The sequence below is a fragment of the Bombyx mori genome, chromosome 11 (assembly GCF_030269925.1).
Source record: "Bombyx mori chromosome 11, ASM3026992v2".
In the NCBI taxonomy this organism is placed as follows: Eukaryota; Metazoa; Arthropoda; class Insecta; order Lepidoptera; family Bombycidae; genus Bombyx; species Bombyx mori.
In genome coordinates this window covers 14,417,253-14,445,125 of record NC_085117.1, presented here as the reverse complement: position 1 = coordinate 14,445,125, position 27,873 = coordinate 14,417,253, and the positions used below count along the sequence as shown (strand labels likewise).

Genomic DNA, 27,873 nt, shown 5'->3' with positions numbered 1-27,873 from the left:
ATCCGACTGTAGTTTCGATACTTACTTAGTCCTGCCACGAGTTTTAGTTATGATTTTCTAAAATTCCAACATTTAATTACCAATTACGGTAGATGACACGCCGTCCTCACTAAATTAGTTAGGTATAAAACAAAAAAATAATAATCCAAAACATCTTACCATTGTCCTGTTGTTCATAGGACAACTCCTGGGGCTGAGGTATGACTTGGAAAAGTTCAGCGACGTCAGGCGTCGGGTCTTTCCCTTCGGAGCGTCGTTGGAGCTGATGGATTTGTTCCATCTGTAGATGTTTTACCGAACGCACGTGCTGTAACAGCGGAAGTCGATGCGGAGCGTTGAAGCCGCATAGAGCACAGCGGTAGACGCGAGGTCGTTCCCGTGGCATCCTCGAAGCGCACTCCCGAAGATGTCTCAACAATAGAGCAGCGGCTTCGTGTCGAGCTCCTGCTGCGTGGAGTTGCAGTTTGTGGGCCGAATTAGTGTAGTAGTCGCAGGCGCAGCACCGCACCTGGACCCCTCCGACCCCCGCCCCACCAGTCCCCACAGCCCCACAGAACTTCAATTTCCATTCGTTTCTCGGGCCGCCTTCTTTAACGTGGTTCACGTGCTGCAGCCGCTGTAAATGCTTGTCAGTTTTGCAGTGCAACTGGAAATTCGCTTTCAAATTAGTCTTGTAAGTGCAGAGCTTACAGACATAATGACCCGCAACTAGTGCTAGTATCTCTTGTTCCCGGATTTTTGTACGATCTTGGGCTAAGTGGTGTCCCAATGCTTCCAAAGAATCAGTCGAGAAACAATTGCAAATACAACAATGAAAGGTCCTTTCCGGTTCCGGGTCTGCTGGTTCCGGTGGGGGTTCCATGGCTTCAGGATTTAGGCCGACGTCAAGGTGTGCGCCTAATTCTGGAGGAGACGGTCCAGGACCTCCAGTCATCAGTTGGATCATTAGCGCTTGATTGTAAGCCATGTCAGCGAGGGCAGCTTCTGGATTGGGAGGCGGCGCGTCTCCTCCATGAAAATGTAATAGAGTCTCCAGCTGTTGTTGGCTCTGCTGTCTATGATGTAACGCTGATAATGTTTGCATATGTTTAACATTTTGCTGTAAAACCAACATGTTATGCGTATGTTTTTCGGAAGTCATGTGTATTCTCAAGTTGCGCGCCACATTAGTTTCATAGTTGCATACGTCGCAACGAAAGGTCGGTTTTGGTTTTTGGCCAAGAGGTGAATGGTGTGGCAGAGGTGGTTTGTGTCCACCAGGAGGCGTGTGTTGCGGTGCAGGTGGTAAAGCTCCCTCGCCTGGGTTACCACCGTTTTGTAGTTCTTGCATATTATTAAGATGCTTATCCGATTGCATATGTATACTGAGATTACCTTTGGTAGTTGTAGAGTAATTGCACACTTCGCATCTGTAGGGTTTGTATCCGCACGTATAGGTTTCACCACGGGCAAGTCGCGGGTGTGGTTGTCCGGCTATGCAGTAGATACAGCTAGTTTCGGCTTCGGGATGTTTCTCCTTCATATGAATTTCTAAAGTCTCTTGATATTTGTAATGCCAGTTACATTTCGGACATTTTAATGTTTTGCAGGAATTCCGACTGTGCATTCCTGCTAATGGACCGCCTAAGCGTCCTGAATTTAAAATTAATTCGCACTTCGGACAATCGGCTCCAGATGGACGCCCGCCTAGATGGTCCGGACAAACTCCTATCGTTGTCCCAGATAGGAAAGCCGGTGGAGTGGCTTGGAACGGTGGAGAAGAATTCGGACTCGCTCGTGGTTGAACTGATGCGTTAATCGTATGAGGATGTGCTACAGAGATCAAGGAATGTTGAGGAATCATTGTTGATTCAGCTATTGACCTTGGTGGTCTCCATGTGTTTGGACTAGGCCTTCTATCATCACATGTGCCATTAGGTAGCATTGAATCGTTTTCTCTATCTGACGTCATTTGTTCTGCTCGTTTGTCTATTGAAGGGTTTGAATATTCTGACATATTTGCAGGACTACCTGAAGCAGAAATGCGAGATGGGGCTGCAGCTCCTACTGGTTCTAAAAATGAGACTAGTGGTTCTTTATCTTTCCCCACGCACTGAATAATTGCTGATGCATTTTCCCTCGATAAAGCGTCCCTTTCAGAGTCTAGTAACGATAAACTGTGATCTGATTGGGCATGCGCCACAAAAGACTTGGCGTAGCCGAAACTCAATTTACATATAAAGCACATTAATATTGGTTTGACCGGTACGCTGACTGGACATTCAGTTAGCGGGGATGACGGTCTAGGAGTGTCTTTTCCACCTCTAAAACTAAACACTCGATAGCTGTGCATAACAGGCGCGTCAGGCCTGGCTCGTGCTCTCTCAACGGCCAGTCTTCCATAAAGTGCACCGTATAACGATGGGTTTCTTGAAACATAGAAAGCACTGGCTATTTGAGGAAATTCAAGCTGCTTTTCGACGACGTTGCTATCACGGCTATCGACAATGCACCCAGGTTCAATTTTTGATAATTCCGATAAGCTTGTTTCGCCCTCTGACATTTCGGGATCTTCGATGATATAGGCGGAACCGTCGGGGTTGTACACAATTTTGCCATCAAATCGTTCGACGTCTGAGGAGAGGGGCGGGGAGTCACGGCGGGAGGTGAGGTCCACGGCATCGGGCGCGGCGGGCGGTGAGGTGGGCGCAGGGGCGGATGAGGGCGCCGGCGTTGGCGCCGCCGGTGCCGCTGGAGCGTTGCGCGGCTCCTCTTCCGGGCTCATGTCGCCGTCGTCGTCGTCTGGTTCGAGCGCGGCTGAGCTCTGTGGATCGTCGCGTTTGCGGCGCCGCTTGCGCTCCGGGGGCGGGCCGCTAGCGGGGCCGCCGGGCTGCAGCGGCGTGGGCATGGCGCCGGGCGTCAAAGGCCGGCATCACATGCTCTCCTGCAACAATTAATTGATCTTATGTAAAATTGTAAATTTATCTTTTGTACTAATGGTAGGACATCTTGTGAGTCCGTGCGGGTAGGTATCACCACCCCCCTATTTCTGCCGTGAAGCAGTAATGCGTTTCAATTGAAGGGTGGGGCAGCCGTTGTAACTATATTTGAGACCTTAGAAGTGGGTCGCGTTTCCGATCCGGTGGTAGATTCTGCAAAGCGCTGCTCTTGCTAGGGTCAGTGTTAGCATCACTCCGGTTTGAGCTCACCTACTAGTTAGGGTTACGCTGAAATATCCTCTCAAGGCTATCAGCTTAGGTAGGAAAAAAGAGTCAAATATCTTTTGGGTAAATTTTAAAATGCACGCAATTAATCAAATATTAATTTTTGTATGGTAAGTAATCATTTTATTAATGTCAGATCAAGATCAGTTAAAACACACCTCATTAGTCAGCAATCACTTATTTCTATTGGATCAGTTTTATATATTTGTATCAATAGATTTTATAGCCGGATGTAGGTAGGGCTAACGATCTAGTTTCTAAAAAATGCCCAAAAATAGTAAACAATTTCAATACTACTACTAATAATAAAACTCAATGGAAAACATGTCTCTCGTGTCGTGAGCTCTTATATAAATGCGAACAAACATAGGTAGGTTATTCTCTATGATGTTCGATAAAACTTAAGTTCCCATGAAGTATCATAAATGCCTACACAAATTAAAATACACAGTAATCGTTATCTAACTGACATTTGCGCAAACAGCCGCGATCAATTTATCCGTATGACAACCTGTCAACGCTGTCAATGTTGACACTATTACAATTAAGCAACCAACAAACTTAGAACTCGACAAATATAAGTCGTACAATTGGCAACGTGACTCTCATCGTAAATTAAACCTTATATCTAATCAATAAGGCACAGTAAATAGCGAACGAAATAAAGATGCATTCCGATAAGGAAAGAGGCAATCTAGAATGAAAATTCGTTAAAAACGAGATTAAGCCATCATCTACGTTATCAGAGTTATCAAAGGTACTCGTCCTACAAATACCTAACGAACTACTAAAATAATATGTTGATTCGCATGACAGATGCATGTAGATAGATAATCAATGGGGCCTGTCACAAGACTCGAGAAAAATAATAATTGATTATTTTTATTGTTCACGTTAAAACATTATGAGGTAAAAGATGTTTTGTGAGGGTTTTTTTTGTGCTTTATAAGAGCAGATGAGTTCGCGGCATATCTGGTGTGAAATCGCAACCGGAGGCCATAGAAATCCCAAAGCCCGCCACCCACGTTGAGACATGACCAATTTACGCAAAAAAAGAAGAGTTTATCGGGTTTTATTGTTTTTAGTTGTACTAATTACCTACTCTAATTTAGGATATAGCAAGTACTGTTCAGTAACTCTGTTCTGATTGACGCTGCAATAATCCAACTTTGTAATGGAAAGAACCATATTGTATATCGGAAAATAATAACCAAAAAAAAGATTAAATAATTTAGGGGTACAGCTGAGATAACGTTGTTCATAAATTGAAGAAAACTGGGAATAGTGTCCGCAGGATGTTTGTTCTGATAAGGCGTGGATTCAAATTGGATTGGACCTTGAGTTTTCTACAAATTATTGTGGCCACACCTTAGTGTTTGCTTTATTAACGGACGGTTGGCCCACGAAATCACCCGGCACCTTGATGACTTGATCGCAAATATTTGTACAATGACGTACCATCAAAGACGGCCCTTGTTCTGGACGGCAAAGGCGATTTTTATCTTGAAACCACAACGAATAAAGATACACAAATTTAAAGGAGTAATAAAGCTTGGCACTCATTGATCTCTAAATTCTATGTTTTTTTTTTCTTCAAGGCCCATCTAAAGTGGTTTATCGGGGCCTGTAGACATTATAGATGTCGATATCTCAGTTCTATAGTAGAACGGCTACCCGACCCTTCATATCGGAAGGAATTATTGGTTCGCGGCAGAAATAAGCAGAATTGTACTAAATATGCAAGGTGTACAATACGTCTGACTGTAAGCCTGTTACTTATAAGAATGTTTCTAGTATAAATATCTAATAAGATTGAGATTCAAACTTCTTTTTATAACTAAAGGTTGAGTTTGTCCTGCGTGGAATTGGTGGTTACGTCTTTATATAGTTGTGTCGAACTGTAGATGACTACAAAAATGCGATGAAAGGACAAACGAAACAACGGCCTACCTGATGTTAAGTGGTTATCAGAGTGATTGCCGCCACCCGCTATAAGACATGATGTCGAATTTCAAATAACATATTTATAAAAGACAATTGGAGAAAAAGGTTATAGCCTGTAAAATTATAAATCCTTCTCTTGATTAGATGATGTTGTCTATGGATATTCTATGCCATGGACTTGCAAATTAAATAAATAGTATTTTAGTAGAAATCTTTTATATGCGTTTCAACATGGTACGGTATATACGTTTCACTGGTGGTAGGACCTCTTGTGAGTCCGCGCGGGTAGGTACCACCGCCCTGCTTATTTCTGCCGTGAAGCAGTAATGCGTTTCGGTTTGAAGTGTGGGGCAGCCGTTGTAACTATAACCATACTTGAGACCTTAGAACTTATATCTCAAGGTGGGTGGCGAATTTACGTTGTAGATGTCTATGGGCTCCAGTTACCACTTGACACTTGATCTAAGCAATAAAAAAAAACATTTTCCATAAAATTGTAGGAAATTTGTTTTTCTTAATAAAATACTTAGTACACTCAAGTGTTTTTCTTTCTAAAATTTTATTATGGTTTTATTTTAGATTATTTATTGAGCACATAATGTTTTTTAAACAGAATTTTTGAGGTATTTATTTCTAAATGGTTTGAAAACTAATCAGACTTTAAAAAAAGTTAAGCAATGAAATAATTTCCTCATATAATTTGGTAACTGACTCAATGTTAAAAACGTATATAGATACAATTGTGAAACGCTATGAGCAGAAAAAACTTATGTTTATTTAAAAAAAAGCCTTATGCGATATTTATTTATTTAATTACTAGCTCTATGGCTCACACAAGAATACGCCAATAAATAAGGCGGAGATTTTAGGAAGAAAATTCGTAATATTCTAAAATGGTGCTGATTTCTTATTATAACTATGGAAAGACGGGGAAATTACTTATGTTTTTTTACTGTGAGTTCAATGGAACGTTTACATTTTCAATAATTTAGTTTTACGAAGCACTGCACTTATGAATAAAAATTACCAAATGCGCATGCAATTGTAATCAACGTTTAACGTTGAACTATACAATCTCCAATGATTCGTGTATTTTACATGTGACCGTGGCCATGAAAACTTAAAATTGAACTATAAACGCGGCGGGCATAAAAGTCATTTTCGAATAAAGTGATTATTTGCGAATGGCAAAAAAAGTTTTTAAATATATTTGTGACAGTATTAACCAAGTTTGTATTGACACCGACTAGTCAAGTTAAACAAAATAAAAGACAGCCATTCATTGACGCGACACCGTGTCATTATAATGCAACGAACTCCAAATTAAAAGGCCGCGAATGAAAATGCGTCTATAATTTTTGTTTTGCAAGCGTTACCAAAGTGGCACTTAATATAGTAAATTTTTAATGTGTCGTGCACGTGCCAAGATTCTCATAGTTCACAATCAGTGGTGCTGTCGATTTCCACTAATACCCCGATGCTCGCTGCAGAACTAATTCCCGATAAACACGCACACACCGATAATGTGCGGTTACATTCGAGTGCAAATTACAAGTGCAGATGAGTGTGTGAGCGTGAGAAAAGTACGGCGGAAATAACTACGAATGTGTGCTCCGACATTGACGCAATTCGCGTATACGTATTCGGTGTGCCCCACACACACGAGTGCGAGGCCCGCATCTAACTAGTCAGCCACAATGGTTACCGACTCTGTCATAATGAAGACGCGCGCTTTTGAATTCATTAATGAGACTCCAACAATGTTATTGATAGGAACCAATAGAGTTTTAGTCGATGTCCAACGATCACTGCTAATTTATATCGTTTATGTGAAGAGAAAGCCAACCGCGTATACGAAATACGCAATAATAGGTTGACGCAATTTAGAATCGAATGTCGGAAGCAATGACTGTTTAATTAGCAATGGCAAAAGCATGAAGAGTCAATTACCACACTCATTACTTTGAATGAGATTCCGGAATCCATTACATTTCAAGTAAGAATTTGCATTTTAAAACGTAGGTATATACTAAAGTATAAACGTGGCAATTAGGGTAAAAATGTTTCATTAAAATGCTACAAAACAAATTTAATATGTGACAATAATGAGGAAAAAAAATTATATGTAAAATATGATGTAATAATGTCTTTTACTGGCGACTAGTGAAATATCGATAGATGAAATTCATGAATATAACTTGTTTTTTTTTTTTTGGTGCTTGTTTCTGAAATGATGCACACGAAAGGAACACGTAAAAAGAGACTCAGTAAAACATTATGCTTCCATATTAATAATCGTTGGTTATTACGAAGGCCCTCATTAAGTAGCATGCCGTTCGCTTCACGAAACCACAACACTGCTAAATAATTACCCTCCGAGTGCTTTCTTCACAAAAACATCGTAAAACACATTAAATAACATCTAATAAGTCCGCGCAGCGAATTGTAATTTACAACGTAGGTACAAGACGGTCGGAGGATACGCCGAAAGTGTCGATAGCGATTGAAAACGTAATTGAGCGATTTACTTAATATATTGATAATAAGTGCAAGGAATTTATGTAAAGGTTGCGCGTAATGGAGGTAGTCTCGTTAGACGTGGGAATGGATCCGCGGATTGGATCGGTACACGGTGCCGGTCCAGTCCAGCGATGACCACCATTGGGGCCTGACTTTGCTTTCATTAATGGTAATGGTTGTACTCCGATGACGGGAATGTAGCTTTTTGCTTCAAAATTCAATAACAGCTCTTCCCTAAGTATTATCGGAGGGTAAGAACGTATTTTTATTAGGTATAGTGTATGTTAGAGCTTAATCAAGTAATGCTAGCATAATTAGAAATCCTTCTGCTGCTTCTTTAACTAGAAAGTTCTTTTAACTAATACTGATGACCTCGTGGTGTACCTGGTTTTAGGTCGCAATTACTAGTGGTAGGACGTCTTCTGAGTCCGCACGGGTAGGTATCACGACCCTACCTGTTTCTGAGACCTCACAACTTATGTCTCAAGACGGGTGGTTGTAGATGTCTGTCGGCTGCGGTAACCACTTAATATCAGAGGGGCTGTAAGCTCGACCATCCAAGTAAGCTTTAAAAAAGAAATACATTAGTAAAGCAACAATCCTAATGAACTTCACCAGCGAGTATGCTCTACAATATGTTCTACGTCTCAAGGTAATTGGTGATTCCGTAAGGCTCTGTGAGCTGTTTGATATCGGAAGGGGTAATTAGGTCATTTGCCAATCTATACTTAAAACAAGAAAAGAAAAGTTGAAGTCGCATTTTAAAATATAAATACATAAACGTTTTGAATTGTAGACAGAAGGGACATAATTTGGGACTTTATTTTTGATATGTTGTTCCATTTCCAATCAAAATGCTTATTTTAAACCTAATTTTAATCAATTAGCTACTAATATAATAAATCTTTGTTAGACAGTCTTCTTTTTCTCCACCTTATCCCACTAAATTAGGTCGGCACAGCTAATTTTTCTCTTCCATTTTCTTCTATCAGCCGTCATCTCAACACTCAATCTCCTCTCTCTCATATCGTCATTCACACACTCCATCCATGTCTTATTTGGTCGACCTCTTCCCCCTCTACCTTGCACTATCATTTCCATACATCTCCTAGTCACATGCATCTTCTCTCTACGCATCACATGTCCATACCACGCTAACCGTCCACGTTGCTAGAGAGTGTTGGTGCGATATTCAAATCGAAGAGTTGTTTTGAGGTTTTCTCAACGCCTAACGCCTAGTTGATAATAAGACAAATTAAAAAAATTAACAAACACGCGAAGACAATTCGCGGTTTATCGTGTGCTTTGAACTTAAGGAGAAAGCCATTAATTAAAACGGCTTTCTAATTCTGCACGTTAATAAAGTGACAACGCAAATCCGTAAGGCGTCGTACCACAAGTGTATTTGTAATTACAAAGCATTCATGAAGCGTGAAATGCGAAACTCTGTTAATAAACGAACGTCGAACACTTTCCCATTAATTTGTCATTTTAATTAAACTCCGAACAAAAACACGAATAGCTACGACACGAAGAATGCGTGTTGAAACTTTGTTATTTGTGTATTCACAAGCCAATAAATACTTCTTATGAGTTATTTGCTTTAGATGTTTGTCATAGTAAGTATTCGTTTGTTATCCTTTATTCAGAGACTAGCTTTGGCCCGCGACTTCGTCCGCGTGGAGTCACAAATAATGCTTTATTTTAGAACAAATTTGGTCAGCATAAAAAAGGTTATAATGAGCCAACCTTAACATAAACATTTGCTGTCGCGGACTTTTTTTAGATCTTTTAAAGGCGAACAATTCTGTCATATATTATTGTAGCGAAACTTTAATCGTCTCTGCAGCGCACGCAGCGGAACCTTTCAAAAGGGAAAAAACCCTGATTTTGAAACATTCTTTATTGGTGCTCCGCTTGTATTGGCCTTAGCGTGATGTTATATAGCCTTCCTCGATAAATGGGCTATCTAGCACTGAAATAATTTTTCAAATCGGATCAGTAGTTCCTGAGATTAGCGCGTTCAAATAAACTCTTCAGCTTTATAATATTACAGTATAGATAAAATTCAGTTTCAACTCAAAGGCTTGCGGGATATTCGGGTTTCAATTGAAGTTTCAACTATTTGAGTTTAGAGATCAGGGAAATCACGCGATGTTCCGGTACTAGGGAAGGGTTTACAATGAAATATTATAATTAATAGGAGCATTTCATTGTGTTATGCATCGATTACGGAGGTTTCACGTTGATCGTGCATCGCGTGAAGACTCCAGGTAACCAGCAGGCGCCATTCGTCCGTTGTTCCTCTTAGGAACCGTCAATTTGCGTCTGTAATTATTGCGGACCCTTCGATACTTATTTCTATTTTTTCTTAAGCTTAATTATTGCAACAGATGACTTTTTTGTCGAACGAACTCAAAGAGAGCGGAAAAGCATCAAACGCAGCGTCGAATTTGGAAATAATTATATATAAATAGTCCCTTGAGCGGCCGATTAAGACAATTTCCGAGGCAAATTGCCGCAGACGGGGCACATAATAGCACACGCGCTCTTCGTCATAAATAAATCTGGATTACATTTCTGTATGAGATTAAGATTGATTTGATCTCGATGCTTTCTGCTATTAATGCCTTGTAATGTCTCGGTCGTGTTAAATTTTTAAATCATTATTCGTTTTTGTGTGTGCCTGTGTGTGTGTGTGTGTGATTTGTGGGATAATTACGATCGACAAATTGCCGAGCGTCATTATGTGGATAGCGGGTGGAAGTATCGGTCGTCCGTAATTAATGAACGATACATGTGAAATAATTAATTAACGACCAGGCTGTGATCGCTTTTGAAGGCACCTCGGGCCTATTCACAAAAAAACAATGACGTGCAGTTTTGGCTTGCGCCGGCGCCGGTGGTGCCGCGGCGACATCCGCTCAACCGTCTATATAATTTCGGAGACCTCGGATTAGTTTTAATCTTATTTCTCAATGATGAGCGTGACGCCGTAGAAAATTTCTTCGAATGTGTCATTAGTCTTAGTACCAACGATTATAATAGTTTTTCTTCGTAATTCTTAAGATAAACAAAACAAAATTGACCGTATTGCCTTTAAGGAGATTAACGTTTTGTGGCTTTAAGTTTCTCAACGAGCACTGGATGTTGGTGATGGGATAGAGAATCTTTATTTAAAACAACAACATCGGAGTGATACGGTGACGATTAACTTACAAACGAATGACGACATGGCAGCAATACTGCAAGCGAATTAAACCTGCCAAAATTAATGTAATTTTTGCGCGAGTCGTATACGTAATTATCCTCGAATCGTGAAGATGAAAGCTAAAAATAAATTGTTAGTTCATTCATTGCAAAGACGAGAACGATAAATAAAAAAATACACTGTTTTTGGCGCAATATTTAAATTTTGGACGAATAGTCGTCCGTGACCTCCTCTGAAGGTGTTGCGTATCTAAAATGTCACAAAATAATCAATTGAAAAGAATAAATGTTTAATTAAAATTAGTTTTTTATGTTGTGATTGTCATAATCCATTTGATAAAAAATATTAAGATTATTATTATCCATGGTATATATCTGCTGTTATAAATCACCGCTTATAACCAATAGGACTTTCCTCGAATCAAAAGTGGGATGAAATTACAACCTGACATGAACAGATAACAGGAGGGGGGGTCTTCCCCACTATAGAAAACGTATATGGCGGAACAACTTTAAAACGTGTTACATTGCGAATAAAGTTCAAAATAGCAGCAAAATACATTTGGATAGTTATAATAATAATACATAGTATGTGTTTACAGGCGCAATTCCATTTATACTCTTATATTTTATATCAATACGTCACCTGAAAAATGAGAAATGACAAATGTCTTTTTTAAACAAATTTGTTGTTAACGTGTCTCATATTCAAAGTTTTTTTTTATCGCTTAGATGGGTGAACGAGCTCACAGCCCACCTGGTTTTAAGTGGTGACTGAAGCCCATAGACATCTACAACGTAAATGCCGCCACCCACCTTGAGATATAAGTTCTAAGGTCTCAATATAGTTACAACGGCTGCCCCACCCTTCGAACCGAAACGCATAACTGCTTCACGGCAGAAATAGGCAGGGCGGTGGTACCCACTCGCGCGGACTCACAAGAGGTCCTACCACCAGTAAAAAGTTAAGTTCATTTGTACGATACGTATTACTGTACTTAAGTACCTACTGTACGAAGTAGAGGAGGGAGTGACGCTTAAATTAGCTCACTTTAACTATTATTTAATGTCATTTTCGGATGGGAAAGATCGAGCATCACAATTGTGGGAAATTTACGAAACCGTTGACAGACGAAATTTGAATGGATAATTACTTTTTCCCAAATTTACCGGTTGTCACATTGTGCACGAGTGCTTAACGAGTTTAATGTCTTGTGTCGCGTCCGTTTTGTTTTACTTGGGTCGACAGGTTAGACAGAGCCCTGAAACTACGATACTTTAAGACAAATATATATTTTTTTTGTATGGAAACTATCGACATCTTGTAGCGGATGCCTCTAAACTTATATGTTGTTAAAGTTAAGGCATTTAATTATCGTGTAACTAAACACAAATTGATTAAATTTTATCAATTAGTGGTTTCTGAAAATTTACAAAATCCTTCATTAAAAATAATATATAGGGTAGGTAATTTATTACCATCAACAGGAGCAATGAGAAACTAATCGAAGCGAAGCCATCTAGTGGCCAACGCCCGTAAACACTTTCGTTGAGTGCTTAAGTTGCTTATCTATAACTAATTTATATGTATTATCTATAGGATAGAGCCCCGTGAGCTTACCTAGTCACCCGGTGAATCTAGGATGATCCCTCGAGGTCACTAGAATAGGTAGTGAAAAAAAGTTCTACTTGTGTTTGGGGGGGGGGGGGGGGGTATTGTGGACCCGCACGGATTTGACCAATCAATAACGCAGTATTCTAAACTGTGGAGCGCCTGATTGAAGAAATAGGGTAGGTGGTGATTTAAGCAAACAACATCCTTCATTCATTTACAAGAATTCACGTTAAGACGTCAAAGAATTTTTAGTGTGTATAAAAAAAACATTTTTATTTCCGTTTGTTTAGATGCACTTTTAATTACATTTTTCTAAATTCTGCACTCGAACGAGATATTAAAACTTATCATGTTATTACACGTGCTTTCCGAAATTAATTGAGTAATAAAATTGTGTATCGAGTATTATAATTACATAGTGATATCTCAACAAAAATCAATACGTGAGTTCTCACGATTTTCATGATCCAGGCTCGTAATCAACTCTAACTCAGTTTCGGTACGTGTGCGCAATTAAAACCAAACCCACAATCAACCGCCATGTTTGTACACGGCCGATGTTAATAGCCTTCAGTAATTACATATCTGTAACATGCCAGTCTTCTCGGAAGGCTGATCAACTTAATAGAACCTCTTTTGGGTTACAATGTGTATCAGAAACATATTTGTACTCCAATCATGGTAAGCGGCTTGGCCGATGATTTTTAGTGATAATTGGGAACAGTAAGGAACCCGTTCGCACTGACAGGATTGGTTGCAGAATTTCATATCCCCACATTTACATAAGTACGTATGTGGTATTCGCGGAACTACCGACCCCCGGCATCGTTACATCCGGGTAGAATATCTAAATTCAATTACAAAAAAGGCTCCTCCACGAGGTGTGCCGCTGCACCCGCGCCTCCTCCGAAAAGGGTGTATAACAACTCAATTCCTTCATATTATTAAGACGCTGGGGTGCACGAGTAGACTTGGGGTGGCGCGGAACACAAAAAGAATGCTAATTTAAAATTCTTATTGCTGTTTGTATGCGCGCGCGCTTTATGTATCATTCGCGTAACAAAGCCCCGAGGAAGGAGCCGCTCGAGCGCGTAATTTCAATCTAATATTCAATTCGAGAAGTATCGCGAGCTCCACCTGACATCTTTTATTTATTTTACTCGTCTAGCTTTTCTCGGATTTACAGATCATAAGCGATACGATACTTGTTTCGACAATGCTGTGGTAAGAAGATCTCACGGCCTCTTTAGTGTAAGGCTATGAAATTCTATAAGCCATAAATTTCTTCTATATAATCTTAATTCTTTATAAAGGCCAGATGACTTTAACGGTCTAGTAATTAATCAGAATACCTACAGTGTGAACTCTGCACCATCAAAGCAATTTGCTGCTTCCGTATCATCGGTCTCTGGTAGATTATTTCGGTTCCTCCTAGTTCCTATTTTAAGTTTATCGACCACCGGCTGCTGTATTGTTTTTTTTTTATTGTTTACTTTGGTGGACGAGTTCACAGCCCACCTGGTTTTAAGTGGTTACTGGAGCCCATAGACATCTATAACGTAAATGCGCCACCCAACTTGAGTTATTAGTTCTAAGGTCCTAGTATAGTTACAACGGCTGCCCCACCCTCAAACCGAAACGCATTACTGCTTCACGGCAGAAATAGGCGGGGTGGTCGTACCTACCCGTGCGGACTTACTATGCGTTCCTTGCAGTCCAATATTTAAATTAACATTCGAGTTTGCGATATTTAGTCGGGCTAATTCAGTATAACGCGTGAAAATGTAATTGGTTCATGCTCACGGCACGAGAAGAATAAATTTCGCCGGCCACAATGGATGCTTTCCATTGCAGTTTGCGGCGAGCGATCGACGAGTAGGTAATACTCGAAACGCGAGTCGCGGTGTATTAACCAAGGTACTAATATCGGTCTGTCGAACAAACCCGCAAACATACAAGGTGGTATGCTATATGACCAGAACTTTTATCAGATAGATCATATGGTATCACGTGATAATAGCTAGTTGGTACTAGGTACTAGTATTAGGTACTAGATACTAGTACTGGTAACTAGGTATGAAGCAGCAGCGGCACCGCACTTTCCTACTCCCGTCCGCGAGAAAATGGAATTGCCTCTTAGGCTATCAGCGAATAGGTAGGTAGGAAATAAGCCTTTCTTAACTATCTTGGCATGACTGGATTAAAAACAAGGAATTACACAGGAACAGGTTGGAACTGATGAACACTATGAAAAGGAGAAAACTGTAATGTGGTGTAATAATTGTGAATAACAGAATATTACATTTAAAAATTCGAAATTTGAAATCACTGGATAAAAAGTTTCGTCTGGAGACGGCGGTTTTGGTTACAGTATCTTGAGGTATGGTTTGACTGTAGCTAAATCGCTTTTTAGATCTAGAGGCGTAATGTTTAGAATAGCCATTCCCAATGGACGGAGTGCCATGAACGATATGGCTGGTTAATTCCAACCTCCTTACAGGAGTTTTTGAGCATTTTGTTCTACTATGTACTAATTCCTGTATGTTTCCTACTAAGAATATCGTTACTCGATGCAACTGGAAATTTGTTCTTACAACATTTTCAAAAAGCCGGCCTTAACCACTTACCTATCTCACGGGCAGTGAGTTTGTCTATCCCTTTGCGGCAATAGAAAGAAAACTAAATGCTAAACAACAGTTTGTAACCGAGCGAATGCCAAGGATATGAATAGATTCTTCAATTTAAATTTGTCACGATCACGAGTTCGCATTAACTGATATGAGTATGATAAGGTTTGTTCGCATTAACTGATATGAGTATGATGAGTATGATAAGGTCGACTTTTGAGGAGTCAAGGTGAATTGTTAAAATGAATTGTTTTAGATGTGACTAATGTAGTTCGTATATAGGTCGGCTTTAATGTGTATATAAGTGTTCTAACAACTACATGTGGGCTCTATCAATGCACCGGCATACACGGTTTGCACTCTTGTTACGACCGTCGCATTTGATACTAATTTACGTGACTTGAATTTTCGTATAATGCATAGGTTAACGTTATGTTAGTTGGCTTTAAAAATTCTAGTAGGTAAATGTAAGTGGGTGAGTATGGACGTGTGTTTATTTTTTATATATTTTTATTTTTTTGTTACTGTCCAGCCGACCTCATAGCCTATCTATTATTGGGCTATACATTATCGGAACACATAGACATAACAATTTGAGTACCACTGCCCAAAAGCTTTCAGTTTCATTCGTCCAAGGTCCTTCAACACAAACAACAAAACAGAATAAAACCTATCAATTCAGGCCATACAATACACGTTCTGTCTACTACCTGTTGTTGAGAAACGATCCTCGCTATCTTGGTAGCTTCATAAGAATTAGAAAATGTAGTAAAATCTAGCTTATAACAACGTAAAACGGTTCAAAAATACGGCTTATCGCGAACCTAATACTCAAATATGACTAAAGCTAATTCAGTTCCCAGACTAAGAGAGAAAGAGTGTCTGCTTCAGGGTATTCCTTCACACCATGGTCGCTCGCGAAAACGTCTTAGTTGAATATTTAATTAGATAATTTGGTACTAAGCCCAAGTTTTGATCCTCGGCATCGCCTCATCACTTTGATACGAGTACACTTCGTCTTGTCCGCGCTTACGAAAGCATCCTCAATGGTTAAACAAACTGATCGTACCTCGCGTAATTACGGGTACGGTAGACACTAAAGATCGACGTTAGACTTGTCCAATTACGTAGCATATAATAAGCTAAGTATTGTAGCACCGGTCGGCCATCGCAGTTGCTAAGTATGATTTTTAGTTTGTTACTGTGTGCAGAAAGCGTGTGCGGGCGTTCCTTGATAATTTGCTTTCCGACGTCTACGGTGGCGAAGCAGCTACCGTAACCGCTCATTCAATTACTTCTCGGTATGAAAATGACATTGGCAAGTCAGAACAAGCAGATTAATTAGTGCGAAATTTAATTATAACAACGCCGTGATTGGCATCTAATATGGCGGCCTTTCTATAAATGTATACGGAGCGTGATGATACGATTCTAAAGATATTTTTGAGTTGTTTACGCGTACAGGAATTAATTTAATGAAGGCTCGAATTAAATTTATACGAAAACATAAATATTAATACTTTAAGTAAAGACAACAATAAATCACAGAGAGACAAAACAAAATCGATTATGTCGCGTGATTAACGATCGAGTTTAATATCGTATGAAAAACCTGGTAGACTCCTAACGACGAGATCCGTTTATAATTATAATTAATATTCTCACAGTATTAGAGCGGTCGAAGATTTAAAAAAAAAACAAGAATCGAAGCGAGAATTAATAACAAACAAATGGGCTACCTGCAGTGTTTTTTGTGCGCTCCACAGGTAAAGCTATGTTGAAAGAAACTCATATGTTGCTGTCTTAGATTTAAACAATAACGTCTGATTTTGACACGGTTGCACCTTTTTATGGCATCGGCTATATTAACGGGAAGCGGTATTGCAAACAATGTTGCCGTCGACTCTGCTACCGACCGACAGATGGCGACACTACTGCTACCGACTGTTGTTTTGTTTCGAAAATTGTTGCGAGGATTACGATCTGAGACACCTTCATTCCTCCCTTTTTAAGAGCATCGTGTTACACAGCACTAACATTGATTACAAAAAAAAAAAATTAAGCTCCATTAGAAATAAGAAACCGTCGGTCGATTCGAAATTCAGGACAAAGGAGAGGAACTTTGAATGTGATACCATAATGACAAAACAGAAATATGATTTCGATTAAACGGTGGAACAGTGACGGGGATATTCGGTAATCAAGCGGCGAGAGCGAGACGGAAACTAGTTAATAATAAAAATATTTTATTTGTATAGTGGGGTAAAACACCCCCGCTGCGGGCTGTTTGGTTGGGACTGCATCCATCATCATTATATTAACCGATTTAACACTTTTGAACAGATTCCAGTGACGGCTGGGTGCCATTGAATACATTTGATAAATTTAATGTGCTAAAGTTGGGGTTTTAACAATAAAATGTACTAATATCGATATAAGATTTTACTTACAATCAAAATGTAGTGATTGTAGTGACAGATTTACTGATATTCGCTTGACATATTCAATGTACTTTTTTTGAACGAAATAAATAAATAAATTGTCTATGTATTATGAGACATTCGAAAACCACTATTAGATTATTTCATTGATGATTTAAATGAACTTTTTTTTTTTATTGCTTAGATGGGTGGACGAGCTCACAACCCATCTGGTGTTAAGTGGTTACTGGAGCCCATAGACATCTACAACGTAAATGCGCCACCTACCTTGAGATTTAGGTTCTAAAGTCTCAAGTATAGTTACAACGGCTGCCCCACCCTTCAAACCGAAACGCATTACTGCTTCACGGCAGAAATAGGCAGGGTGGTGGTACCTACCCGCGCGGACTCACAAGAGGTCCTACCACCAGTAAAGAGGTCCTGCCATTAGTAAGAGGTCCTACCACCAGTATTTGTTTTGTTATGAATTAATTAAAATGCAGCATGTATTGATGACTCTAGACACGACTTACCCGCGTTACTGACCTAGTCTACAGACGTCTGTTTGGTCACGTAGTCAAGATTGATTATACAAACTTTCCAAAGCTAGTCAGGTCGTGATCAATGCATTTCTAATTGCCAACTTAAGTTCATTTTATTGTCTTAAATTATTCCGTGACAACAAAGGCCTATCTAATACAGACTCTAGTGTAATTGCCATTATTTTTGGTGTCCTTTAAGCCCTAACTTTTTTATAAATAATAAAAAAGAAATTTATATAAAAAATCTGACATCCATATCTGTAATACAAATGCATTAGGATTTGGTAAGTTTCAAACGTTGAATCCATAAACATCAGACCTTTTGCCATTAGTGTTGTCGTATGTGTGCTTAGTGCGAGTTTTTTAACGTTCTCGATAACGTAAAAGTTAACTCAAATTTGTATCGAGTTGGAGCGCTTTTTAAGGATACTTGAATACTTTGGCCATCTCGCAAGGAAAGACATTGACAACTTGGAGAAATTGGTGGTCACTGGAAAGGTCGAGGGCAAGCGACAAAGAGGCAGGAACCCGATTCGTTGGACGGACCAGATTCGTGCAGCCCTGGATACCACAGTGCACGATGCTCTGCACTCAGCTGCAGATAGGAACAGATGGCGGTGCACTATAAAAAGCAAACTGTTTCAAGGCCATGACCACGACCCTCAGTAATGAGGAAACCGACGCAAGGAGGAGGAGGAGCGTTTGCCTACGTTTGCCGCTAGGGACACTGTTCCAACTGCATACTAATTTAAGTTAACTTAGACGTTATCGAGACTGTTAAAAACCTCGCACTAAACAAACTGAGGTCAGTCGAAAATTAACAAATTGTTCAACACGACTACTTATTAGACCAACGACAAATCCGTGAGCTACTTCTGACCGTATCTGTAAGAGAACACGGCATATAAGGCAATGCAGCATTATTCTATTGCATAATTCCGAACGTTTTAACGTCAATTATTTTACTAGGTATATTAATTGACGTGCAACATGTTCATGCGATTATAAATATTGATCGGTACCATACCTACCACAATCGTAGCGATGCTCGCAACATCTGACGGTCGCGTTCAGGAAATGCAATTAAATGAAATGATGCATGTCAATATTAAAATAGATGCATTGATATGCAAAGTGGATTCATTACGAATGCGGGCGGTGGCCGCGGCCGTCCCACGGTTCGTTCACAAATTTTTGTTTGCTAATCAATAAGTTTGACCCTAATACCAATTACTATTCAACGCTGGCAACAATGTCTGATCTACAATAGACCTAGTTCCTATTGTTTAGGCGCTGTTTAGTTTCGTACCCATTCAAATGATCGCGGTTATACCAGTAACGGGGTACGCGAGGTTAAAATCATCAATACAGCAATAAACCTATTTGATTTCAACAAGTCCCGATATACTTATATTAATCCGGTAATGAGTCAGACCAAGCGAGCTCGGATTAACGAAGCCGGTGCGGTCCGAATCTAAAACCAATAATTACCGTCGGTGATTAGATACGAGATACGAATCGTTCCGCTAATTACTCCCTAAAGCTAAACGACCGACCGCACTCTGTTTTTGCAATCGACATAATTTAATAAACATATTAACCGGCCCGATGCCACAGATAGGCTCCGCCTGGAGCTCTTCTCGCTAATACCTTTATAATCTCGTTATTATTAAATGAAAAAAACATAACTATAGTACTGTAAAGTGTTGTGGATATAGACGTGGAGTCGCCGAGGTCAAAGTGGAATGACCACGTAAACGAGTAATGCAAGACAGAAGACACTCCCGACTCGAATCACAGTCGCGCAGAACTCATTCACATAACAATCAATTTAAAATCACTCGATGTGTACGAGCGGTATGACATTGCGTCTGGACGGGTTCCACCGCGTGTGGCGGGGCCCTTCGTTTAACAACATTTAAGATGAAACGCGAAAACTGTATATTATGATTGTACGGAGTACAGCACTGATTTACGAACGTACAATGTAAGACGCCAGTAATCAAGAACGCTTGTTTATGTTGTTTACCAATAAACGCCTGACGTTGCGAGCAGTGATCTGACCTCGCGACGGGTGACTCCCATTAAGATCTCATAGGCTTAATTAGGGAAGCGCGTATCGGAGTGTCGCCCACGTGAACGCTTGTCCGAATGTGGACAATGGAATTAGAGAGTCCAGACAATGGGACCGACTCGACCGTACAACCCCACGACAAAACGTTTTCTCGCAATCTTCGATCACCGGATTAAGGGAGTCCCGTCTCGCACGTTTTATCTCCGATTGTCCGCACTTAGCGCGCACTTTACGCGGAGTGCCCCTCAAAGAGGAAATTGAAAACGATCGTTTTTCCTATGTATCTTGTACAGGGCCGCACTAATTAATCGATCTACTCCCAGGATGTACTTAAATAAAGCGCGCGTCGGGACGGTTACGGTGATTTATAGGAGTGAATAGACAAAAGTGTCGCGGGCGGAACGATTCGGTACAATGCTGTGGAATGTCGTCGCGGGCCGGTCGCTCTCCGCTCGTGCGGCCCGTGAATGCGGATTATTAATAACCCGCTCCGGTTCGGCACGATGCGACTCCTATGGTTTGAGCGACTCCCATCCCGCTTAGCCTGAAGCGTCCCCACCTGTACGATATGGTCGCGCTTTGAATTATTTACGTGTCCTTTATTAACGGTATTGACGCTTAGATACAGTCGATCATAAAATATTGTATCAATCAGAGTTTTTGAAAATTCGGAAATTATAATACATATTCACGGGACACCCTCTGCCATCTCCCCTATACGTTTTGATGACTCCCGTTCTATAGCTTCAATGCATAACAATAGCGATGGCGCGGATTATAACAAATTCCCGCAAATTGTGTGGGTTCATATTTGCACCGAACAATGTGACGAAATAGTGATAATATCGCATGTGTGTAGTTTACCGCGTTTCGAACTAATTGGGATTATTTCCTAACATTCTGATTATTGGACTAAACATCTGTCAATAATTTATGAAATCTCGAGTATAAAATGATATGACTTGAGAGAATTCAACCTAGTAAATATTCATGGCCAGAATTTATGGAATTAATGAAGTAAGATTCGCTTTGTGAAGGCTGACTGTTATACTTGATTTCAAAGAGTGGACAAAAAACAATAAAAGTGGAAAGGGCAAGCTATCCCTCAAGACGTGTTGAACGGAAAATGCATGAAATTACTTTTCACGTTTAGTTGTTATCGGTGAAACGGGAATGTTTTTTTTGGTGTTGTTTGTTGGACGAAATGCGTTAACTGCCTTTTGTTGTGACACCAACTTATATAGAAATAGTTGAGTGCCGATAGCTTAAACATAGTCACTTGTACGACTTCCCTAAATCTTGCTAGTATAATTAAAAATGTATGAATTTTGTTTATAATCATTCAAATTATTGAGCTAAGATCGTGTTGGAGATATTGAAGGTAGTTTAAGAATAAACATAAATTAACGGCGAGTAAGCGCGAAGGGAATAGTTTTCGTCGCAAGAATGTAAATTTCTCAATCATCAAAGACGAGGCAAAGGAATGTCGACTGCATTCATTGTACCCAGCCTAAAGAATCTCATCAAGGCCTTAACAGCTTTGACACTTCGTCACATTATCTTTTTTCGTTCCATTTATTTTCAACGATTTTGTATGTGCCCGTCACGATTTGTTTTTTGCGTATTTTCATCGTTTCCTTAGTAGTCGTGTCGTGAGTTCTTCGATTCGTTACCGAAACTATAATTATCTGTACCGTTATTATTTAGGTACCTACTCTTATTATTTTTTTCATATTCGTTTGGAGGAATCCGATGTTTTAACAAAGAAAAATGTGATCATTAGTTTGTTTATTTCGAAATTTTAAGTTGACCAGAATAATTCTTTCCTTTTACGTTGAAGCGATAATTGAGGCTTCTAGTTTTCATCATACATGTTACTAAGCGTTGAATTCGGCTTATTAGTGACGAATACCATTTACGTAAAATACGTTTCGAGATTTCAAATTTGTATCATTAACACGTCCTAATGCTAATTGTTCGATAGGTTGCGACAAAACGCTTGACGGTTCGTGTAACACTTATTAACCGGAGGCGCACCTCTACTCAAAATTTAATTATCAACTTTTGAATGACACCGATATTGACGGCGAATTAGAACCGGCTACGTGGACGCGGAGACAGAAGAAATTGTTTGCAAAACTGTTGAACTAAAAACCAGAATTCCATTTCAATTTGTGGATAAGCGATAATTGTACCGGCTCGCAGACGATACGAATTGAAATAACAAAAAAAAAAAACAGGAAAATGATTTATTTGAATTTACACTAATGACTTGTTCGAATGAAAGTTGACAATAATAGTACATGGGGTCGCTAAATGGATGACATTATGGCCACACGATGAGACGTCAAATATGAAGGATGAACCTCAACGACTGTTCTCTATGCGCGTTCTAAATTCAATGGCGAGGCCTCAGGTTTCGAGAACACAACATCATGTTTAATGCCGAACCGAGTTTATCATTTTGACAGATTATATTAATACAGAAAACGATTGGACTTCGCCTTTCAGGCCTTAAATGATTTTGTAAACATGCGTCGTTACAAGTTAGAAACACATTAGATACGCACACACCCGGGCCGCTGTTACAATCGTGATGTTTAAACAACATGATGAAACCGTTAAACCTAAAAAATAAATTATCGGTAGCGTTCAAAGATAAATAATAAAAGTCAATTCACAAGTCAGCAAAGAGGCAAAAACTATCAAATTATGACTACAACTGTTTGAAAATGTACCTCGCGTGATTGCTGAGTTAACACTACGCAATCTAGTGGGATTGGCTTCGATACTTTTCTGTTTCAATAAAAGGCTCAAAGGATTATAAGTTATTCGTAATTAGCACCTTATCAGTTCATCTTAAGGCTTATATTATAACGGCTGCGAGAGCGTAAGGCGACAGCGGCTAACAAGTCAAATGGCTTTTACCAGGTGTCCGACAAATGGAAAAGTACTAATTAAAGTTGGTACCTACTTTACCACGTCGACTCTTAAACGGAGGAATTTACATTCACGATCAAGGAGTTTAATTAATCTGACTTCAGACGCAATTAACCGATCGTTTTCTTTCTGTTAACACAATAAAAGACGGTGTTGTGGAATAAATTTGTGCGGCAATAAAACTCTCGTCTTATTTGTTAAAAGAATTTGTAGTGTTAACGTTTTGATACTTATTATTAGCGGATCACTTGTGGCATTGTCGTTACATAATCATCTGCTAATGGTGTTAGGTGCACGTAAGAAGTAATTGTGATATACGTTTTAGCACATCTTTTTAACCAAGGACTATAAACGTGCGTTTATTTTCCAACTTACTCTTCGTATTGTAAGCGAGACTTGTTCGGTGGAAAAGCAATTTACCGAGACGCCCTAATTCATATCGTTAGAAAGCAATTGCACTAAATCGTCGTAATAAAATTTCGGAGGTAGCGCCATTAAAATATTTCCGAATGAGACAATGTGCCCCTAATGAACGTCGGGATAAGTGTAAGAAATTATTTACGCCACACACTGCGATGGATGTGATACAAATGTTGGATACACTCATACGTAAATGTGGAAATACGTACGCCAGTATAAAGTGAACGGACACCGGCAATTACGGAGTGCTGATTATGTGACTTCTTGTTTCATTAACTGTTAAACCTCTAACGATAATTAACTTGCCCACGTCGGTTCAAGATTAAATCTGAAAATCGAAATTAGGATCCCGGAATCTATGATTAGCATTAAATTTAATTTGTTATGACACAATGGCTCCGACAGATCGAGTTTTACAAAAGTATTCTATTGTGCTCGAGAAGACGACATTTCGGAGACATTAAAATTCTTAGGAACGTATAATTACCGATGACACATTTAAACATTAAAACACCCACGCTCGGTCTATGTTGTGGCCTTAAACTTGTATAATTTGTGTTAAAGCCGTAATATATGAGGCTCTGGAGACCCCTCGTATCCGAAGCTCCATGCATTCGATCGTTAATAAAATTATCAAATCTAAACAGGTTTTATGAGCATCGCTCGTGCGTCCGAAAGAGTCGGAGTCTCCGTTCGAAACTTATGAATGGAAATGGTTTTTGGTATTTTAAGTGTTTATAAAGGTCGTAAATAATTTCTCGCCGCGTGATACTTCCGTCGAACGAATTTAAATGTATAAATCGTATGGGCTCGCTAACTTATTCGGCTACCGGGCATTAATCTGCGAATAGATTACCGAATTTTGTATCGATTAAAATTATATCGATTAAAATTTAAACTCGGTCAACTGGTGTTCGGTGAGTAATCGTTCGATTTAGTGGTGAAGTTATTATTAGTTTTTGTTGTGTATCGAGTGGGTTTTGCTCAGTAGCGCGTACAGTTGCGTCAGTGGTCGTGAGTGAGCCTCGTCAAAACCACTTAGTTGCTTACAACTCGGTCGGCATCGAAGCTGTAATTATTCTGAGCACACGTGGACATGGTTTATTGCCGTTCATGGCCTGCCTTATAAACGCGCACATTTGCTTAACGACTTTTGCAACGTAATTATTGATAATTAAAAATATCGAGAGATTTTTAAGTGTCGAATGCAGCCTTATTCGAATTTTGTTCTACAAAAAACTCGAATATAAAAAGTTTTTAATCTAGAAGTGCTCAGATACAAAGTCTCTGTTGTCATCTTATCTCACAATGTAAAGGAATTTCCAACCTCGGATGTTGAATTATGATGTCACCGTCTTAAATATTCAGTTTTAGTTACGTAATGGCCATGAATAAGTATTTAAGGGGCCTATTATTTGATGAAACTTCCAATTACTAATTAGTATGTCAAGTAACATAATTAACTTAGCTTCCGATTAACCAGTGTAATGAGACCCTTATCTCAATTCGCAAGTCGTTAACTCAGAAAGGTCTTCTTATGTTGGTATAATGTCAAACAGGAAAATGTACATATTTAAAATGTTCAATAATCCTAAGAATATTAAAATAATCACTGCAAATCGCTATCAGAGAATGATTAATACAGAAAGCATAAGTGCCAATACCTGTGAAATAATTAATGTTCACAAGTGATTCATTTCCTTAATTGCTCAATCAAGGCCAATGACCAATCAAGTCGATTGACCAATGCTTTGCCCAAACCGTGTATCAAATACAAAGCGTTCATTGTATGCTGAACAAATTTAAAGGACATTATTGACGTTACGTACATTTAACGATTGACATAAAACCGATAAATGTTTAATTTCATATTACGTCTTCGTCATTGAATTCTATTGATTACGTGTTGCTTAGTAATAAAAATGTATTGATAATTATGATTTAAACTAATATTACAGACGGATCACAGTTTATATATAAAATAAAAAAAAGTTCTTAATTTAAATCTTAAGACCAATGAAGTAGGAAACCTATGGAAATGAAACGTCAACCAAAATTTCGTGCCACTGTGACGTCATCTGGCCACAAAACATGGCGGCTTTAGTGCTGTACAAAAGATTTCAATGTTATCAGGTTTTATCGATAAACGTTCTTGGCTCATTTTATTTTAAATATTGTTGAGTATTATTTATTTGTAGAATTTATACTTTAATGGGAAGTAAGTAGGTATATTGTTATGTGCAAATATGATATGATTTAGATGGGTGAAATCTAAGACAAGTTCGTCCTTCGAATTTGCCAAGTAAACGATATGATGATTTTTAAAAGTTGCTACACTGATTTTATAAAGTTGTCGTTTGTCGCAAAACATAAAGATATGGCGTAGTTCAAAGCCATCAGCCCATTTCTAGCATGCTAAATGTTATCGTATTTTGAGTACGTGTTTTTCTTAGACTATTACAATCTATTTTAATTGTTTTCCTGACTCTAAAGTCCGTAACATACTACCGCAGCGCACCCCAAGGAAGGTGCGCCGCACCATTTGAATCACTTTCGCTTGAGAGTGATTAAAATTTTAAACTTATCAAGGGACCGCGTGAAAAAAAAAACACCTACAGAACATTTATTCATTAATTACAAACGTCATTCCTTGTGACTTCCTCTCTAAAATCACTTAATTATTAAATATTTAACAAATTTACAATAGTGTTTTACTCACTGCGGAATAAAACTATTTTATTTAAATAGTTCCGAAGAGATTTTGTCGGTAGCCTTTTTCCCGAAATATCTAAACAGAATGTCTAAATATGTTTTGATGACATATTTTAAAGTGGTATTTATGATTAGTGTCATGATCAATAGATTCCGACCGAAAAATGGATTTTTCGGATGAGGGCTCCATAATGAATTTAAATACATATAGATAATAGTTTTAGGACATTGACTTTCTTGAGATCCTATAAAATACGTTTTAATTATTATTTTTGTATGTTTTAAGCATGATAAATTATGAAATTTTATATAATCAATCATATTAAATCGATATCATAGTCAATAAATAATGTACAACCCAAAACAGACGGCCGAACTGACGTGACAATGACATTTGGCGCGCAAAACATGGCGGATTTTCGGCCTCATTAGACGGAGACGGAGATATTTACGTATATTCATGTTTCATTTTATGTACGCACTGAAATACTGTTATATTGTTTTCCTGCGAGTTAAAGTGCTGAGTAAGAAAGAGATAGATATATGTTTATGTATGTGCCTTCAAAATGGGTGCTATTTATATAAGCAATTGTACGTATAGAACAATATGTCGTGTCCCTACTATATAGGTCTATGCTTAAGACGGAGTTAAAAAATAACACTGTCCACAATTAAAAAACAACATACCCGCATTTTCATTAAAATGTTTATTTGAGGTGGATAAGTGTCACGGTTATGTCGTTCGAGAGTTGTCGACCTCATGTCTCAAGGCAGAGGCCAACTCATCGTGGTCTCCACGTGCTTAAAGTCAGTAGCCATATCATGTACCGAAATTTAAAAATCGAACGTGCCACGTAAATATTGACAGTGTCACCGTTTGTTTGCATACAAAAAACTGTTATGACATAAACTTCACCAGTGTAATGGGGACGGATTGATCGTAAAACCGGTAGCTCTATAGCCACCAACGAAGCGCGCTATACATTCGCCTATAACTGATATTTCGATACTATCTAACCTTGAAAATGACCACATGAGCTGTTTTATGAATGGATCACTTCAATGTGAATGGGCAACGATGCTTTTTGATATTTGATAAGGGCTCGTGACATGATTTTCATGAATATTACTGCGTTTCGGTTTGAAGGGTGGGGCAGCCGTTGTAACTATACTTGAGACCTTAGAACTCATATCTCAAGGTGCGTGGCGCATTTACGTTGTAGATGTCTATGGGCTCCAGTAACCACTTAACACCGGGTGGGCTGTGAGCTCGTCCACCCATCTAAGCAATAAAAAAAAAATATGATCCTTATGATAAAATAGGCAAAGGTAATTTATAAAGTACACACGCTTTTGTTTGTGTTTTGGTTATATAGTTCTCTGCCGCATTAGTGACAACTTTGTTGAACGTATGAGTGTTTTCTTATTAAGATTTACCAGATGACTTCATGTTTCGGAGATATTTGCATTCACGCTGCTTCCATTGGCTTTAGTTAAGAAGCCAACCATTTCGTGGGTGGTCTTACTTCATCGACTTCACGTACCTACGTAGACAGTAGAGTTGTTGACAGTTCGAATTCGAATTCTAAATTTTTCTTCTCATTTCGATTCTTGACATAGAGCTAAATGGAAAAACTCAATAAATC

The 27,873-nt window shown here is 39.0% G+C and overlaps 1 protein-coding gene across 1 annotated transcript in view; it reads right to left on the bottom strand.

Moving 5' to 3' along the window:
* LOC101747010 (zinc finger homeobox protein 3) overlaps window positions 1-27,873 on the bottom strand; it is a 144,088-nt gene that overhangs the window by 102,097 nt on the left and 14,118 nt on the right. Inside the window, exon 2 of the mRNA XM_004932901.4 lies at window positions 160-2,923. Within this exon, the coding sequence (XP_004932958.2) occupies window positions 160-2,887 (2,728 nt within the window). The 5' untranslated portion in view covers window positions 2,888-2,923. The remainder of the gene's footprint in view (window positions 1-159; window positions 2,924-27,873) is intronic.